The sequence below is a fragment of the Bos taurus genome, chromosome 20 (assembly GCF_002263795.3).
Source record: "Bos taurus isolate L1 Dominette 01449 registration number 42190680 breed Hereford chromosome 20, ARS-UCD2.0, whole genome shotgun sequence".
In the NCBI taxonomy this organism is placed as follows: Eukaryota; Metazoa; Chordata; class Mammalia; order Artiodactyla; family Bovidae; genus Bos; species Bos taurus.
Window position 1 is genome coordinate 12,602,666 of NC_037347.1, and position 18,810 is coordinate 12,621,475.

General features: G+C 43.1%; 1 protein-coding gene across 12 annotated transcripts in view; it reads right to left on the reverse strand.

Moving 5' to 3' along the window:
* The window catches only part of MAST4 (microtubule associated serine/threonine kinase family member 4), a 618,443-nt gene that overhangs the window by 160,190 nt on the left and 439,443 nt on the right, over positions 1 to 18,810 (reverse strand). For 2 of the 12 annotated variants that reach the window (XM_024981454.2, XM_024981449.2), the window contains exon 1: positions 17,768 to 18,154. The exons of 9 other annotated variants lie outside the window; for them this stretch is intronic. In XM_024981454.2, the coding sequence (XP_024837222.1) occupies positions 17,768 to 17,859 (92 nt within the window). In that variant the 5' untranslated portion in view covers positions 17,860 to 18,154. Of the gene's footprint in view, positions 1 to 5,636; positions 5,845 to 17,767; positions 18,155 to 18,810 lie in introns of those variants that run through there. One more of the 12 variants, XM_024981451.2, reaches the window with a different exon arrangement.

Consider the following 18,810-nt stretch of genomic DNA (forward strand, 5'->3'; position numbering starts at 1 on the left):
GCAGAGCCTTTATTTACACTCAGATTAGAGCAAACTCTATTCCTGTCACGTGAATGACACCCAGTGCGAGTTCAGACACGCCCCATCCACATCAGGGCTGTGGGAGCCACGGAGACACCTCTCTCGGCGTGTTCTGGCCTGCGTCATGGCTCAAGGCTTTGGTCATACTCCAGAAGTGGGCAGGGGCTTTAGAAGAATCACCAGAGAAGACGGTCCCACACCATCTTTTTTTAAGAGTGCCTACAGGGAAAGACTGTGCTTGAAATAATCTATGGAAAAGGTCAAATTAATATTTACTGAGCATCTATATTTGTGAGGCATTGCCCTAGCTCCTGGTTTGGCAAAGATTTTCTGTAGAAGGCCAGACATGTTTTTGACTTTGCAAACCAGAGTCTCATGTTACAACTACAGTAAGTACCCTACATGAGAACATTCAAGTAGTGAACTTTCAAAGATCTGAACGTGCCCTGTATGCCAGCTGTTGTACTGTACTGTAAGATTTAAAATGTTTTATCTTTTGAGTTTATTTTTAAAGTATTATTTGTGTGAAAAGTATTATAAACCTATTACAGTATAGTACCATATAGCTGATCACGTTAGTTGGATATCTAGACTAACTTTGTTGGACATACAAACAAACTGGACTTTTGAACATAGTCTCAGAACAAAACCAGTTCGTATGAGAATTTCTGCACTGGATTATGCGACTGTATTACCAGAAGCCATAGATAATATCTAATTGAACTGGTGTGGCTGAGTTCTAATAAAGCTTTATGTATAAAAACAGGTAATAGAGCGGATTTGGTCTGTAGACTGTATCTTGTCTGCCCCTGATCTAAATGTTTCACAATTTAGCTTATTTAAGGCACAAAAAATATTTATTCCTACTTAAGATGAGGAAACCAAGCATCAGAGGTAAGGTCACCTGCCAAAATCACACGTCTAGGTTGTCACTGAGTCAGGATTCCAACCAAGGTCTCCCTGCCCCAAAGTCTGAACTTTTTCTACTATATGAACAGTCTATTAGGTTAAATGCAGATAAGGACGAAGAGCCAACTTGAAAGAAAGAAAATAGGAAGGCAAGTCTAAAGCTTTTCTTTCATTTAATATTACCCAATCTATGCCCAACTATGACAGCAAAAGTGCTTGCCACCAGAGTTATGGGTAAAACATTCCTCCCAAGGGAAGCTTCTGGAATACCCAGTACTGAACACCTTCATAACCACAAGAGAAAAAGAACCGACCTCTGTATTATAACGTGCCAGATTATGGCAAAGCTCTAAGATGGTCACGCTCCTAGAATTCCAACACTCCCTGAAAGGATTTTGTAAACTAACCCCACTGATACTCACATACTCAGTAATTCATTCATCCCATGCCCGGATAGCACACTTTATAAGCACTTTAAAATAAAAGAGATGTGGTACTCGGTCCTTCAGGAACTTTAACAGAGTTGGAGGGAACACACAGACACTAAATGGTTAATTACCTGTTGATATCAATTGCCACTTGGGTATGAAAAGAACTGTAATGGTGATGCACACAGCTCTGTCTAAAACTCAAGAAAAACTAGGCAATAAATATGAATGTGCTTCTTTTCCTGGTTGAATCTTACTCAAGGTTCTCGCTCCTTTTATTGCCCTTGAGAAATGAAAGACTTTGTTTTCAACATCATTGTCCTCATTTGGAATCTGGAGACTAGCCTGAAGCTTTGGTACCTAAGCATCAACTTCCTTATCTTACAATGAGGGGGTCTGACTAGATGCTTCCGAAGCTGCCTCCAAGTTAAGGCTTCTATAAATTAGCTTTTAAATAAATGATTCTGTAATGTCCAACTTATAACAAGAAAGTACCCTGGATGAAACGTCAATGTCCAGATATTTTAATCCATGACATAGGGTTGTTACATCCTTACAGTAAGGAAAAGTTTCAATTCTTAAAACCATCTCCCTTAAAAAGCAGAAAGCATTACTTAGAGAGTTGCACAATTTATTTCTGAAAATTAAATGATGATTTCCCCCAAAGGACAGAGGGGAAAGGAAGATGTGGAGCAGATGGATTCATTGTTCCCCTATGGAGAAAAAACATTTCTACACCTTGCAAAAATATATTAATTGGCCTGCCATCTGGCAAGCCTGCTCACACACATAAGGGATAAAGTTTAGATCTTGAGGTTTAACATTTAAGCCTGTGGGGAGATGGTAATTGGAATCTTTCTGAGTTAGCAGGAGTATTTTTAAAGGGAACATTTCAAAAGAGATCTGAATACAGGTGGAGAAAAACAGAAACTAAAATTTGAGACCATCCAAGGTGACATCATGGGCATCCATGGCCTCGCCCAACTCTGCACACCAGTGAGCCGGCGTGGACACTCCCACGTCAGGTGAGACTGACTGTTCACTAGCAGGCCAGCTTTCACAGCATGATTCTGAATGCGTCCCCTCAATTTTACAGATAACCTCCTGCCCATGCCTTCTTGTACATTATAGTTTTCAACAGTTTTGGAAATCTCACCATTGTAAAGGTGGGTGTTTAAAGGAACCTCTTTAAGAGGTGCGGGAAGTAGTTCATCAAACAGGAAGCTCAATAAAATAAGTTTTGTGATATGTATGTGCACATGTGCACACACATCCCAGAATAAATACAGGGAAGGATAACACCATATTTTTCAGAGTGCTTATATTTGAGCACTAGAATTCGGGGTGATTTTAACAGTTGTTCATATTTTCTCCATTTTCAGTCTTAGGCATAAGTTTACATTTTCTTCTCAAAGTTACACAGATTCCACTGAAATTAAAATATAATAAAAATCATGCAGAGACATGGTATATTATTTTACAAAGCAAATAAAGTATCTTGATTTTACCTTTCTCAAAATGTATGTTTTGGCCTGTCTTTGCTAAGTCACTTCAGTCGTGTCCGACTCTGTGCGACCCCATAGAGGGCAGCCCACCAGGCTCCCCCATCCCTGGCATTCTCCAGGCAAGAATACTGGAGACTGGCATGGAAAAACTCCATGCTTCCTTCTGGGTCTCTTTATTTTCTAACAGCCATAGTCTGCGTCTTAAATTACATACCTTCCAATCTTCCACCTCATGGCTTTGTTTCCTTCCCCAGTAAACACCACCAAATTATTTATAACCACTTTCTGCTAGTAGAATTTGTTTACCTGGTTTCTTAAAACTTCCTCACCTACGTAGCATCAAAGGGCCTATTATACACTGATAATGGACCACACAATTTAGGTAGTTTAAGCTTCTCTTTCGAGTGTCTCATTCTGATGCATTTTCCTGGTATCTACTTGACATTACCAACCATGTAATCAAACGATGTTAGTTAACCATCTTCTTCATCAAAATGATTGTTTAAAAGGATGACACAATGTAACACGGGATCCTAGCTGGGATTCTGAAATAGAAAAAGGACCCTGGAGCACAACTAGGCAAGACATAATAAAATATGGAGCTAATTTTTTAAAGGGGGTTGGGAAGGAAGAACAAAACCTGCTATTCTAAACCTTTATTAGCATCACCAAACAATTAAAAAGTACCTAAAACTCTTTGAGGTGATGGAAATATTCTGTATCTTCACTGTGATAATTACATGAATGTTATTTGTCAAAACTCCAAGAGCTGCATACCTAAAAATGACAGTTGTACTACATGTAAATTCTGTCTCAATAAACAGTGTTAAAGTAAAGCACGCCTGGCTGCCTGGACATTCTTTTTCTAGTGTGAGTAAATTAGAGCCGTAGATCCTGTGTCAGTAGGAACCTGGATCGGTGGCAGTGAGAGACACCTTCTTTAACATTTAAAAAAATGTACCTGAAGGAAAGACTTCTTTCCCCTCCATCCTTGGTAAGGGACAGCCATTTCTCAAAAGCAGTTCACATACTGCACCACTGAGAACGAAGACATGGCCAATGAAGGATTTCTGGGGTTCAGAGAACACTGGACACAATATCTGTGCCTTTTGTATGTTATAGATTATTCACACTTTATTCTTACACAATTGTTTTAAGCATAGGAAAGCAGTTACATCCTAGTGCTCTAAATTCAATGATTTTTCAAAGAGAATAATACACATTTAAGTGTCATCAATTTATCTCCTTAAGAATGTAGTTAGCATTAGCATACTTAAGAGAAATTAGTATGTTTTTAAAAAGTGAAGAAGCAGCCTGTAAGCAATTCATCTCTAAAACCCCAACAGATCTTTCCTGGCATTCACAACATATTGCCATGTAAGAGGTTAGAATTTTCATTCCTTCTATGAAATGAACTACACACTCTATTACAAGATTGGCAAAGATTTTGAGATAAGTCCATAATATATATACTCATGTGAATGCACAGGATTTTATAATGCCTAGAAATCTCAGCAATACAAGCAGTGGTGTCGTAGAGTGTTATTCATTCAAAAGGCCTGTAAGACAGCAGCTGTTCAGAGCTTCACTACAAAGTAAAACCTCAATTTCAAAAGCACAAGCCCACTCAAAGACCATTAGAAACTGTGATACTTTACGATGGGGAAATTACAGGAGAATACATATACAATTTTCATTAATGGGAAAGAGAATCAGCAGGTGGCATTTTAAAACAAAGTAAAACCTACTTTTATTTTTTATTCTCTTTCCTTAGACAGCAGGTGGCATTTCTATAGCAAAGATCAAAATTATCAGCACTCAGTATTCCACAAATATCTTTGAATTACCAGAAGGCTGCTATACAATAAAAATTAAGTGACTAAAATCTTTCTTTACAAATACTATTTTCAATAATTAGAACAATGTTGGATCTGTATTTCCTTTGGAGTCAGGATAGCCAGTTATGTTTTTATCCGGTTTTACCCTGTACTATTAGTAATTTAGGGACAATTAATTAATTTCTATAATCCTCAATTTTTTTTCATCTATATAAGAGATACTATAGGTAGCATTAAAGGAGACAACATACATCAACAGATACTCTTCCTCTCCCTCCTCCCGAGCTGATGTTGGTGGATCTCCTACTGGCTATTACAGGTTACCGTAATTATCTGTCCACATCACTTTCTAACCCCACTAGATTGAGCTACTTGAACAGAAGGACCCATGCATATCTTTGTTTCGCAGGTGATAAGCATAGTCCTGGTCATATGAAATATATTCAATAAATATTTCATACACAAATGAATAAATAAGACAATGCAATAAATCCTCAGACTTGCCCACAGAAGTCAGACAGAGTCAAACTAGGTTATTACGGTATCAGCTTTCAGAAGGTGATTCAGCCTCATCCATGAGCTCCAAAGCAGAAAAAGGATCATACCGAGATACATAACTCATAAATAAGTACCTCCAAGTATCTTTAAATGTAATTATCTTCCCATCTTTCAGAGGTTAATCCCCCCTGGCTTCTGGATTCTCTATTTTTTTGGCCCAGTTTACGAACATGTGAGTTTTCTTTAGTGCTTTTAAGGCAGCCAAAGACAAGAAATTGACAGAGGAGCTACATGGCCATAAGGATGGGGGGCTGCCCCCTCCCAATCAAATCCCTAAGACTTCTTATGACTAGAAGGCAACAACCAAACCAAACAAAGCAAGCCAAAATCATTTCAGTCTCACATGCCTTAACATAGAGTTTAAGATATATACACACCTGGAACTTCCCAACAAAATCCATAAATGTTGGGCCATGAATCCCCTCCAAACATGTTAGTTTCTTATTAAATAGATTTGAAATCAAACCTGTTAAGAGGCTGAAGGAGCAGCTACAAGCCCCTGCCTGTAGGACACGCCTAAAAGAATGGAAGGTTTGAAAAGCGAAGCTTGTTTTCTCGGCTGGGCATTTCATTTACATGGGAACTAGAAAACTGGCTTAGAGTGAGAACTATAATCTTTCTGGAACAATAGGTCATGACGAGCTTCCTTAATGCCAAAATAAGTGTTCAGAAGTGACTTCTGCTAACCGAAAGAAAGTGTAAAGGGCATATATGTTTACTCTGGCTTGAATACAACACTTCTGAATATGTCTATCTGTGCCAAGAGTCAGAACCCTATTCTTCATGGATTTCAAACCTGGGATCCATGAAATGAAATGTTTTATGCCATCAAAAAGTTGCAGTATATCTGGCCAGTTCAAGTAACTTGTATCTTTTGATCCAAATATCACCCTAAGTCTGATGTGAGAAGGTAGAATAATTATAACATTAAATCTCGAAAGGCAAAATAAACCAAAATTTCTTCTGTTTCAGGTTTTTTTTTCTTTTTTTTTAAAGAAGCCATCAAATGATAAGTAATCAATAACAATTTCAAAGAAAAACTTAAGTCAACCTATCAGGAGGGCATCTTGGCCAGGGTAATGCTGGTAAAAAAATAACATACAAAAATCACTAAGATCTAAGGACTACATTGAAGGAAGCAGAGATCTGATCTTGAATTTGGATTACCATGTTAAGGAGGTTTATAAAAACTACTATTGACTTTTCACCTTAAAAATCCTAGATTTCCAGGGTTAGTTGTTTTTTTTTTTTTTTTTTTTTAATCAACATGAGAAAAGTCATCTATTGAGGAAAAACATACAATGTTTATAGGTCATATCATAAAAATGGGGCAATTTTTATTCCTTACTAGCTCTGTGGTCCAAACATCTAACCCTAAACATCAAATCCTAAAGCACACAGGAAATTATAACTCATAAACATATTAGCTCATTTTGCAGAATCCTCACCAACTATGACCTTAAGCATCCTTGAACTATCCTATATGTTACCTGTCCCACCATGACCATTTGAATCTTAAATTAAAAATTTCCTTTACTTAGGGACCTATCTTTTATGGGGGCTTCCCTTGTGACTCAGCTGGTAAAGAATCCACCTGCAGTGCAAGAGACCTGGGTTTGATCCCTGGGCTGGGAAGATCCCCTGGAGAAGGGAAAGGCTACCCACTCCAGTATTCTGGCCTGGAGAATTCCATGGACTGTAGCGTCCATGGGGTCGCAAAGAGTCAGACACGACCGAGCGACTTTCACTTCACTACGTTTTATGGAAAATGCAAATTCATAGTCATTCATTCAACCTGCCAAGTCAGGTGAGTGTGCCTATCAGTTGTCCCGCCACCTGTCTGCCCTTTGGAGGAGTTAAGCAAGAGTAGGCTAATTTTACAGTGAACTATTTTTTGGATTAGCAAATAATTTGTGTTTATCTAGATGGGTCTAGAATGGAGAATATGTAAGCCTGTGCATATGCTCAGTCATGTCCCACTTTTTGCGACCCCGTGGACTAAAGGCCATCAAGCTCCCGTACCCATGGGCTTATTCCAGCCAGGGATCAAACCAGCATCTCCTGCGGGTCCTACACTGGCAGGTAGACTCTTTACCACTGAGCCACATGGGATGCCCAGAATGGAGAGTACAAAGAGGATAAAACCAACCTTCACTTGGAAAAATAATGCATTTGACATGGCTTCTGTATCTTCATGCTCAGTGTCTGACGTAGATAAGCTACAGGGAAAAGTCTTCAGTTTTGTTTCAAAAATCTTGAGATTAGCCAAGTGAAAGTAATATTTGTACAGGAACTCTATCCCAAGTTCCAAAAGCAACAAGCCATTCCAGATCAGACTTAAGAAATAACATTACATAATAGTCACTTAATGGCCATTGTTTTACTGTAACAAAGGTTTCATTTACCGTATTTCCTAGAGTGTTTTCTTCAGCTAGCAGTTTTTCCCATGGCAAACATACTTTTTTCCCCTTAACCCCTTCATCTATCTGTAAAAGTAAAACATTCAATAATTATAGCTTCTAATTAAAAGATATCCATCATATTGCACTTTAAAAAATAGGTATATTAAAGGGACATAGGAGATTTTTATGCCAGCCATAGGTTCAGATTCTTCAGATCTAGTGGCTAAGAAATCTGACAGTGGCTAGATATAATAGTTACTCTCAAGAGACATGTCGTAAGGTCAAAGTCAGGGTCCTGAGACATCAACAAGCACTGTAATGTTTAAAATTAGACAGAATAAAACATGGCAAAGATAGCTTCAGCAGACACTCATATGGCAAAATAAGCCTGGTGGATCCATCAGCTTTCCTCGCTTTCTGAGTCTATGACCCTAGGAGACTTCACCAAGTTTCACTAGTTCCTTCTTCCTGCGAGCCAAGTGATTCACTCTGAAACTAATACATTTTCTGAAAAAGCTATCTCCTATATGAATGTCCACGTTAGGTTAGAAAGTTTCCAGAGATAAGTAGCTCCTTCTTTCCTGTGAAGAGATAAAAGTCTATTCTAGAGGTACTCAGAAAAACATTTACTACTATTTCATTGACTACACTAAAGCCTTTGACTGTGTGGCTCACAACAAACTGTGGAAAATTTTGAAAGAGATGGGAATACCAAACCACCTTATCTGCCTCCTGATAAATCTGTATGCAGGTCAAGAAGCAACAGTTAGAACCAGACATGGAAAAGCAGGCTGGTTCAAAATTGGGAAAGGAGTACGTCAAGGCTGTATATTGTCACCCTGCTTATTTAACTTATATGCAGAGTACATCATATGAAATGCCAGGCTGGATGTAGCACAAGCTGAAATCAAGATTGCCGGGATAAATATCAATAACCTCAGATATGCAGATGACACCACCCTTATGGCAGGAAGCGAAGAGGAACTACAGAGCCTCTTGATGAAGGTGAAAGAGGAGAGTGAAAAAGTTGGCTTAAAACTCAACTTACAAAAAATGAAGATCATGGCATTCAGTCCCATCACTTTATGGCAAATAGATAGGGAAACAATGGAAACAGTGACAGACTTTATTTTGGGGGGCTCTAAAATCACCGTGGATGGTGACTGCAGCCATGAAATTAAAAGATGCTTGCTCCTTGGAAAAAAAGCTATGACAAACATAGACAGTGTATTAAAAAGCAGAGACATTACTTTGACCACAAAGGTACATATAGTCAAAGCTATGGTTTTTCCAGTAGTCACGTATGGATGTGAGAGTTGAACCATAAAGAAGGCCGAGTGCCAATGAATTGATGCTTTTGAACTGTGGTGTTGGAGAAGACTCTTGAGAGCCCCTTGGACTGCAAGGAGATCAAACCAGTCAATCTTAAAGGAAATCAATCCTGAATATTCATAAGAAGGACTGATGCTGAAGCTCCAATACTTGGGCCACCTGATGCGAAGAGCCGACTCATTAGAAAAGACCCCGATGCTGGGAAAGATTGAAGGCAGGAGGAGAAGGGGATGACACAGGATAAGGTGGCTGCATGGCATCACCGACTCAATGGACATGAGTTTGAGTAAGCTCCAGGAGATGGTGAAGGACAGGGAAGCCTGGCGTGCTGCAGTCCATGGGGTCGCAAAGAGTCAGACACAACTAAGTGGCTGAACAATAACAATACATATGGGCTCCCTGGTGGCTCAGACAGTAAAAAATCTGCCTGCAATGCAGGAGACCTGGGTTCGATCCCTGGATGGGGAAGATCCCCTGGCAGAGGGCATGGCAACCCATTCTAGTATTCTTGCCTGGAGAATCCCCATGGACAGAGGAGCCTGGCAGGCTACAATCCATAGGGTCACAAAGAGGAGGACATGACTGAGCAACTAAGCATATATATATATATATATATAAATACACACACACACACACACACACACACACACATATACACACATAAACACCATAAACACACATATACATGTGTGTGTGAATTTTGCCTGCAATTAGTTTCCCAAGAAACTCCAAACTCTAACAAAATAGAAATCACTGATAAATGTAAATTCCAAAGTCAGCAGAATGTATAAAGTCCTAAAATGGGCAATAAAGACGCTTAGGATAAGATAAACATTGACCGTCTCTTCTTTTCACCCATCTATTTTACCTTCAAATGCTAATCAAAGCCTAAATTCTCTGCTTGAGCCTTTTTTCTTTAAAACAAAACAACATGATGTTTCAGTTTGATATTGCTATAATTACCTCCCTAACAAGCATATCCAATAACCATTAGTGTAGCTAAAAAAATTCCCACTGGTCTTCTCATGCTATTAATAAGATTTAAGGTCAATATTTTCAGAATTTATAACCAAGTTCACAAGGGAACTTTCCTAATTACCAAGATAGGGGAAAGAAAATAAAGTATCAGAACAAGTACTAATAACTACGTGAACTTTTACTTAGAGATAGTCCTCTAGTTACAAAATGTGCCATGGGTCATAAAAACCCAGCGTGTTGCTAGATATCCAAGTCTTCTACCAACAGAGCTTGGGCCTGCTTTTAATAAATGGTTTTACACACAACTGTACCTACTTTCATCCAGGTAGCCCCAGGACCATTCTATTATCTTGGATCTCTGATAAACTTTCAAAGGGATTACTCAGTTACCATGATGTCACTCCCAAATGACTAGGTTACATGTAGTGAAGACAGCTCCGATTAAAAATAGCTTTGTGCATGCTTACTCACACTGAGAGATGGGAGTGCTGGGGAGGTGAGCCAGGGGTTCAGAGCCTCAAGTCCTGAGCTCCCTGAGAAACCAGCCTACTTCCGTTTAACCAATACAAGGAGGACTCTCCCAAATTATTCAGAATAAAGCCCTACCCCAAGCCTTCTCCTCTATGAGTCATCTTCACACTGTTGTGTGAAGGGGCAATCTTTCAACCCCAACATTTGTCGGGTTTTAGCCCAGAAGGCAGATGGTTTCTATCTTGAGGCTTATGATCCCCCTGTTTTAAAGGTATCACTTGGGCTTCTGATAACAGGATCTATATGTAAGGAGAAGCAAACAGAGCCATAAAAGCATGTAACATTCTCTCTCCTCACTGTGAACTTGCTAAGACACAAGTATACCCCTTCCAGAGTCGACTCGTTACAGCAATCAACAGCCCACACCTCCCCCGGGAACATATGCTCCATATTCTGAGGCTTTGTTTTTAATGAACTTCTTTTGAAATCTACTTTTTGCAGTCTCACACACTGTGCCCGCTCTCATTCCTCTCCTCCCTCTTACTCCTTCCCTCTCCCCTTACAAAAGGCCTACACATTCAAGGGGGAAAACAAATGATCGGTCAGCTCCTGTTGTAAACTTCCCACTGGAAGTTTCAAGCAATATTTCTGAGATGTGTATATTTTGGCCCACATCCTTTGTGTCTGGTCAGCTTGAAGACCCGAGAACACGCTGCTCCGGTGTGGGGCAGCCGTGTGCTGCCCACAAGTCACTGCAAGGAGCTCCTGGCCTGGGCTCTCGGTGGTCCCTGCTTCCCCAGGGGTGCCCCTGATCAGGCTTTGGGAAGGGAGCAGGCGTGACTGCCTCACAGACAGTGTCCATGTCAGAACTAGAGACAAGATGAGAGGATGGAAGGGCAAGCCCTGCAGTGAGGGGCAGGCCTGTCCTGCTGGCGGAAAACGCAGTCAGGAGCATGAAGAAAGGAGGATGAGAGGAAGCGGTGATGAAACAGGCCTGGGCAAAGCAAGGAGTGGGAGGGAATGGGTGCAGAGACGCAGGGAGGGGCAGGGACTGCAGGTCAGGCGTGGAGAGGGCAAGAGCACAGGCGTGAACACCAGGTTTCAGCCATCTGTGGAACAGGCGGAGGGACGAGGCAGCACACCCTCTGTCTGGCTGTACCCTCAGCTCAGGTGCAGGCTCTGGCAGAATCAATGAGGGGGCCGAGGGGCGCTAGAGAACAGCTCCAACTGAAAACACACGTCAGAAAGGAGACAACTCAGGAGGCTGGGGGAGGAACCTGAGCTTCCAGAGGGGAGGGGAGAGGAAACTGTCATTGCCTATCTCGGTGATGAGGCAGACAGTAAAGTGAGCAACAGTGAGTAAGGGGATATGATTCAGGGAAGAGGACTGACAGGCCAGCTGGGAACATGCAGAGGCTGGGACGCCGGGCTGTGTTGCTGCTGGGCCTGGCTACCCACAGAGTGCTTGCCACCCACGGTCCCGACGCCTCACTTCACTTCCGTTCCCGACCCCCACCCCATCCCTCTGCGGCCGGGGTTCAGGGTGAAGTCACCCCGGACTCCCCAGTCTTCAGACTCACGCACACCTCGGTTCGTCTCTGTGGAGCAGCAGCTGGCCGCTCCCTTGGGATCTCTGTGAGAACACTCTGCTGGCTCCCTTCCCTCTGAGGGGACTGTCCTCCGCATCTCCTTTCCACTTCCTATCTCCATCTCTGCCCTTTCCTTCAAGGGGACATCTTCAGCTCTCCCACAGATTCATCTAGCACATTTCTCATGGTCCTAATGAGGACTTCCAAGCCTATTATTTCTGGTCCAGCCTCCCCAAGGGCCCCAGACCTACAACCCAACTTGGCCTGCCTAGGGGCTCTGTCTTCTCGGCTGCCAAGCCTTGACTGTTCCCAGATGCCTACTCCCGAAGTCTTCCCACCCACATGTATTTCTCATCCTTTAGACCTTCTCTTAAATATCATCTCTTCAAAGACCTTCCCTGACCACATTATCTACAGTAGCCTCCACACTTCTCAGCTCTTGCTTACGCGTCCAGGACACGGCGACCACCACACGGCGCTTGACTTACTTAGATGCTGGCTTATTTCTGAGGCCCACACCCTCTGTCTGGCTCACCTCTCCATCCCTGGCCCAACACAGACCACTGGTTCTGGCTGAATGAGCGAATGGCTGCTCCACAGTACAGCACAGGACAGGTGCTCACTCAATGTGGATGAACTGTCCCCTCTGGGGACACAAGGGGAGACTACAAGTCCCAGCTCTCGTGTCTTATATGTACAGATGAGTCTCCATTTCCCCAAGGTAAAACCCCCAAGGCCACTGTGGTACCCTTCTTCATTCCTCAGAGCCAACAACTCATCAGCTTCTCCCAACTTTATATCCTTAATAGCTCTCAAGGTGTAATCTCACCACATTCTTTGCTCAGGCCTGCAAAACCCTCTGAAAAGGCTACTGCAATAACTTATCCATTGGTTTCGAGGTCTCACTCTCCTTTCTCAGACCTAAGACTCCCCAGTATTGCTCGATGTGCCTCGCCCGCACTGGATAAAGGCCAAGCTCCCGCAAATACCTAGAGCCTCAACTCTCTCCTCAGTCATCGCCCTCTATTCATCCCCTCGTTGTAATGACAGTAGCCATAACAAGTTGGGGTTTATTGAAAGTTTTCATATGTGAGTCATTGCAGTCAGCATTTTACATATATGAACATATTTTAGTCTTACAACAATCCTATGAAATAAGTAATGTACTTATCCCTGTTTTGTAGATAAAGCAACAGAATTCCAAATAAGTTAACTAATTCAATAGACAATATCACAGAATTAAGATTCAAACTCAGGTAAACTGGCTTCAGATCCACCCTCTTAACCATTGGGCTCTATTATATAGCCTCTTTAAACTTTATGCTTCAGCAGTACCAAGTTATGCTTCTGGTTCTTTATGCTCCAGCAATACTGAGCTATGTATAATCCCTCGAACTCTGTGTTGCTGAGGCTACCATGCCTTCATACACACCCTTTCTCTTGCTCCTTGGGAAGGCCTTGTCTTTCTGTCTGATAAATGTCAACCTACCCTTCAAAACTTCCACACGATTTTCTGTATGGTACGTCTCTCGGCTCCTGTGTACCTGGTAAATACTTCTTGATCGCCCTGGTCTGCAATGATTCACCTGCACCGCTTCGCTGATGGCATGCCCCCGACTTTCAGCTTGGAGTCACAGTGCCCAGGCACACAACAGATGCACAATAAATGTGGATTAAACTGGGCTTTCTGACAAAGGGGTAGGCACGGGTTAACCAAGACCTAACATGCCAGGGCAGGAAGGAAGCATATTCTATCCTTCTGAAAGACACATATTCATGCTCAAAACAAAAGAAAAACTCACCAAACACCCCAGATGTTTCTGGAGAGAAGACACAGAGTGCATAAAAGTCCAATGCATTCTGACAACTACAGCAGTGAGTTTAAGATCCCTGAACGTACCTGCTGTTTACTGCAACTGCTAAGTAATGTGAATTCAGCAAAAATAAAGCAAAACCGAAATAACCTTTTACCCCAAGGGTTCTCAGAAAAATACATTTGGAGCCTCGGTCAAAATGATGAACTGAGTCACAAACTACCCAATGGCCTGGGGAGGACTGTACTGACTGACGTGTCCCCGGGGGTTGGAGATTATCATTTAAGCCCAAAGAAAACATGACAGATTTCTTACCATTAAGGTTAAAATTCAAGCATCGTCCAGAGTCACTAGACTTCAACAAAACTAAGGGTGCGCTATAAAACCAAGCAGCAACATTGATAAATAGATGGTGTGTGTTTTTTTACAGTGTGACATAGAGAAGATAGAAGTCAAAGAGATGTTTGATCCCGCCTCCCTCAAAAGTTTTAATTCAACGAGAAAGGGAAAGATGTTACAAACAAATAGTAACACAAAGCAGGCAAACTAATTCCCATTCTAAGCTGTCAGGGGATCCTCCAGTGAATGGAGAATCCAAAGATCTATGAAATTCACAGCCTCTAAAAAGCGCAATTCTTACTTCAGTTTAAAACAACACATTTTGGTTGAAATACCCTGTTTATTCAGCCTAGATTTCTGACCCTCAAAGCAGCAGGTGAATGGCTGTATTAAGACCACCTTGAGGAAATGATGGCACCCCACTCCAGTACTCTTGCCTGGAAAATCCCATGGACGGAGGAGCCTGGTAGGCTGCAGTCCATGGGGCCGCTAAGAGTCGGACACGACTGAGCGACTTCACTTTCACTGAGGAAATGAGGAAGGTGGATAGGTAGGCAAAGCCAGTCATAAAAAAGGAACCATTACCAATGGAAATGTGGGGTTTACAGCAAAACAGCAAACAAAATCAGCTTGCATCCAGACAACTCAGTGTCTGCCACATGCCAGGCAAAAAGCAACGAAGAGAACAAAATATCACCATTGGGACGTAGCACAGGGAAGTTAGACTTTCAGGGCATCAGGACCCGTTCAAGAGTTCAGGCCTGAGGGTCAGTCTGTAACTGCCTTTCCCCAAGAATTCAGGAGTTATGAGCCAGGCAGAGCTTTGAGCTGGAAGATAAACCTTAAAAGCATTCCCATGAGAGCTCAAACCAACAACGTAGAGCCACGGTGAATGGCAAAGCAGATGCGATCCGGCAACAACCCAACGGCCCCCATGATGACAATTTCTACCACAATGTAAACTGAGGAGAAGAGCTGGAAACCATTCAGCTTCTCTTTCTTTTATCTAAGTGGTACCAAACATTCTATCCCGAGGCACTCCAAGATACTCATTCACAGGTTCAAAGCTGGATTTTATTCTTTGATAGATGTAAGAGGCTAATACTGAAGAAAAGGTTATCATGAAGTTCCTTTGGATTACAACGTAATCAGAAGAAACAGCTGAAATAAAATATGCAAGCAAAGGTACAGAGAAGCAGCCGGGCTCGGGCAGGAGAGCTGTTTCAAGGGCTCAGGCACGTCCAGCTGAGGATGAGGGCAAGGCATCCTCACCCGGACACTGGGCACACCCTCGGCGAGGCTGGCAAAAGGGTCAGGCAACCTGGGAATGGAGAGGTCCTCTTCAAAGGCAGACTTAGGGGAGCTGATCGTGCGGTAAGAAGCAGGACTAACGTGGCACATAGGGAGAAGGACTGAGAGTAGTTAAGGGTGGTCACAGAAGGGGAAGAGTCATCCTACGAGCATAGGCTTCGTGTCCTTACACAAGGAAAGAGGACACAGAGCTAGCATTGATCGCCGTATGATAAGAGAAGGCAACAGCCACATACACTGACCCGGAGAGAGGGACACCTGCCCTTCATCTTCCCGAACCTACACAATAAACAGAAAGCAGCTGGGGCCCCGGGAAACCTGTAAGTAGATGTATCTAGAGATGATCTTCAGGATACACATTTCCAAACTCTGTGAATCCTGGAAATCCCCAGTTAACAAACAGGCTGTGACAACCTCTATTCTGAGAAGGGAGGGAAGAAACTCCACCTCTCTCTCTGTATCACGAAACTGAAGGTGCGGGCCCATGACTTGGGGAATGGACACAGCCCTCCCACACTCTCATCTGGCTGGGAAGAACCCAAGTTTCTTTAGAACTGAGGCTCCTGCCAGGGCGAGCTGTCTCAAATGGAGTGTTCCGGGCTGAGTAGGTACTGCCCTAAGGCCGTGGTCGGACCAGCCTGAGAGTCCTTTATGTGTTTGCCTCAATAATACCATCAAACAGGTAGGTATGGGAAGGAAACACTCCAGTTGTTCCTCAGTTTCAGACACACAGGCATGATGCCAGAGCAGACTTTTCTCGCCCAGAAATGGCTCCAGGTGAGAGTAGCAGCTGAATCACAGCCCAGGCTACATCCCTTAGACACGGTTAAGACTCCTGACACACAAGTCACAGGATTTACTGCCATGAGTAGAGGCCTGGTTCCAGTACAGTAGGTATCTCTTCAACTGATCCATTGTTTGGGGGTGTCTGGTGTGTGGACGGCACAGCCTGTACAAAAATGACCGATACCAAAAGAGTCTCTCTCTCTCTCTGAACACTGTAGCAGGATGAGAAAAGCACAGCCATCCTATTCAAAAGGTACAGCTTTAGATCATCACATGGTTTAGTGGTACCAACATGGTTCAAGTGATATGAAAAGGTATGACTTACAAACTGATGCAATCCCTTTCTCTCACACACACATACACACACACACACGTATTTTTCTATATGTATATATGCACGTATAGATAAACAGCATATGTCAGTGTATTCCAGGACACTTCTGAAATTTAAGAAATACCATGAGAGAGGTCAAAAGGAAAAACCGCTAAGTTTTCCAAAGTATCACCTATCTGCACTAACACTGCAAAGAGTTACTGGTACAACCAAAGAGAATGAACCATTTTCCTGTGTTCTTTAAACACTGGAGCACAGAGATTATGAATCCCCAATCTGATAGCCAAGCATCCTGTTTATTTGACTGCACCGTGGCCTCGTGTGTGTTCACGTGTACGTTCAAGGCAAGTTCTGAAGAAAAACAAAGAATCTGTACTTACACAACTCAGAGGGTGTGCCCCTCTAAAACCACAATCATGCCACCTGCCTGTGCTGGACACAAATGCAGAGAGAGGAGGCACGCCTCCTTTAAAATCATTTTCTTTCACCCAACTGTCAGCAGCTAACTCTCAACTGCCTTTCACTTGTGGCTTGAGCTTCACCTTGATTTTAAAAATCTTTTTTCTTTTCACCTACTCTAATAGACATATGTTACAAAATGAAAAGGCCAGTCTTGTACTAGAAATACATGTCAGCAAATCAATTTAAAAAATAAAATGCAAAGTTATGCAGACTTATCTCTTTAAGCAGACAACTTGAAACAGGAAAACTTGAGCTATCTTTGCATTGGACATGTCCATTGTATAAAGGTTAAATATTTAATAGAGCGGAGGGAGCATCTGAAAGGCTCTACACAGAAGCAGAAGCTCCCACAATAGAGTGAATGAAATGGACAAGCGATGAGATCAAAGAGAGTGAGCAAGTATCTCTTCCAGCTTCCCTGCTCTCCCCACCACTCACAACTCCAGGTCCCGATTCTCCACATTTCAGAAAGAGAATTCCGAAAAACCACATTTATCAGGATGAGCCAGGAAATCCGCAAGGAGGAGGGAACACCTGAGCCAGGGCGCCCCTGGCAGAGTATAAACTTCTCAAACTGTTACCCAATCAACAACACCCCCGTTGCTAAGGGGGGCCCAGGCCATCGGGCAGCCTCTGAAGCCAAAGCATTCATTCCCTCTGCAAGGCAAAAAGGAACCCCCGCGTTTTTACCTTTGTGTTCGCCGAAGCCTGTTCCCACTCCTCAAATGAGGCAAAGTAAAGTTTGAGAGCACAGTCCAAAAATTGGGGTCAGACATATCCATTTCTTTCTCGCTTCAATTCACTGCGGGTTCGAGGCCATAAGACCAAAACGGAGAGGAGAGAAAAAGGAAAGGGGGGGAAAAAAAAAGGACAAAAAGATCCCAATTATCTACTCACTCCCTCCAGAGGAAACGTGCTGCGAACTGTGTGATCTCAAGAACAACTTGGTGCGTGAGTGAGAAGTACCCGTCCTAGCCTTTAATTAACACACAGCCATTTCTCCAAGGTTCAAAAACTTATTTCCTCTTGGGTTTGCCCTCTCCTGGTCAGCCTCGGCCAGCTATAAACAGTAATTACACGAGTTTGGCCGTGCGTTCGGCTCAAAATGCTGTCTGTGTGTGATTCAGTCCAAGGTACTTTGTCATCTGTTTGGCAGATACCATTTGCAGCTCCTGCGGGGGGGTGGGGAAGGGGAGGGGTGACGACTATTTTAAGTCTTTGGTTCCGGGAGGGCTGGTTGCTTATCAGCAAAACCATTCAACATCCGAACATGCCCAGTGCTGAGTTTCCTCTCGGTATCTACATACAAGGAAAGGAATGTAAATGGAAAAAGCTCCTCTTTTTCACCCCTCCTCAAAAAAAAAAGAAAAAAGGGAAACTTAAAAGCACTTTGAGAAAGCTGGCCTGTTGGCGGACTCCAGCCGGACACCTTTGTGCAGCCTCCGCGGGAAGGGGCCAGGCGGAGGGGACCGGTCCCAGTGCAGACACTCCCCTGAGGAGCGGGGCCTCATGGGAAAGGCGGCAGGCGAGACCGGAGCGTGAGCCCCCCCAGCATCTCCTGCTGCCCCCTCGTCCCCAGCCCCTCAGCCGTCACGGGTCCTCCCCTCTACTTAAATAAACCCAGAGCAATCCGGAACCGGGTGGAGAATGCTGCGCACACCTGGAGGCTGGTCCGTGATTCACCGCAGACTGGATCATCAGGAAAACGCTCCGAGGAAGTCAGTAATGACTCT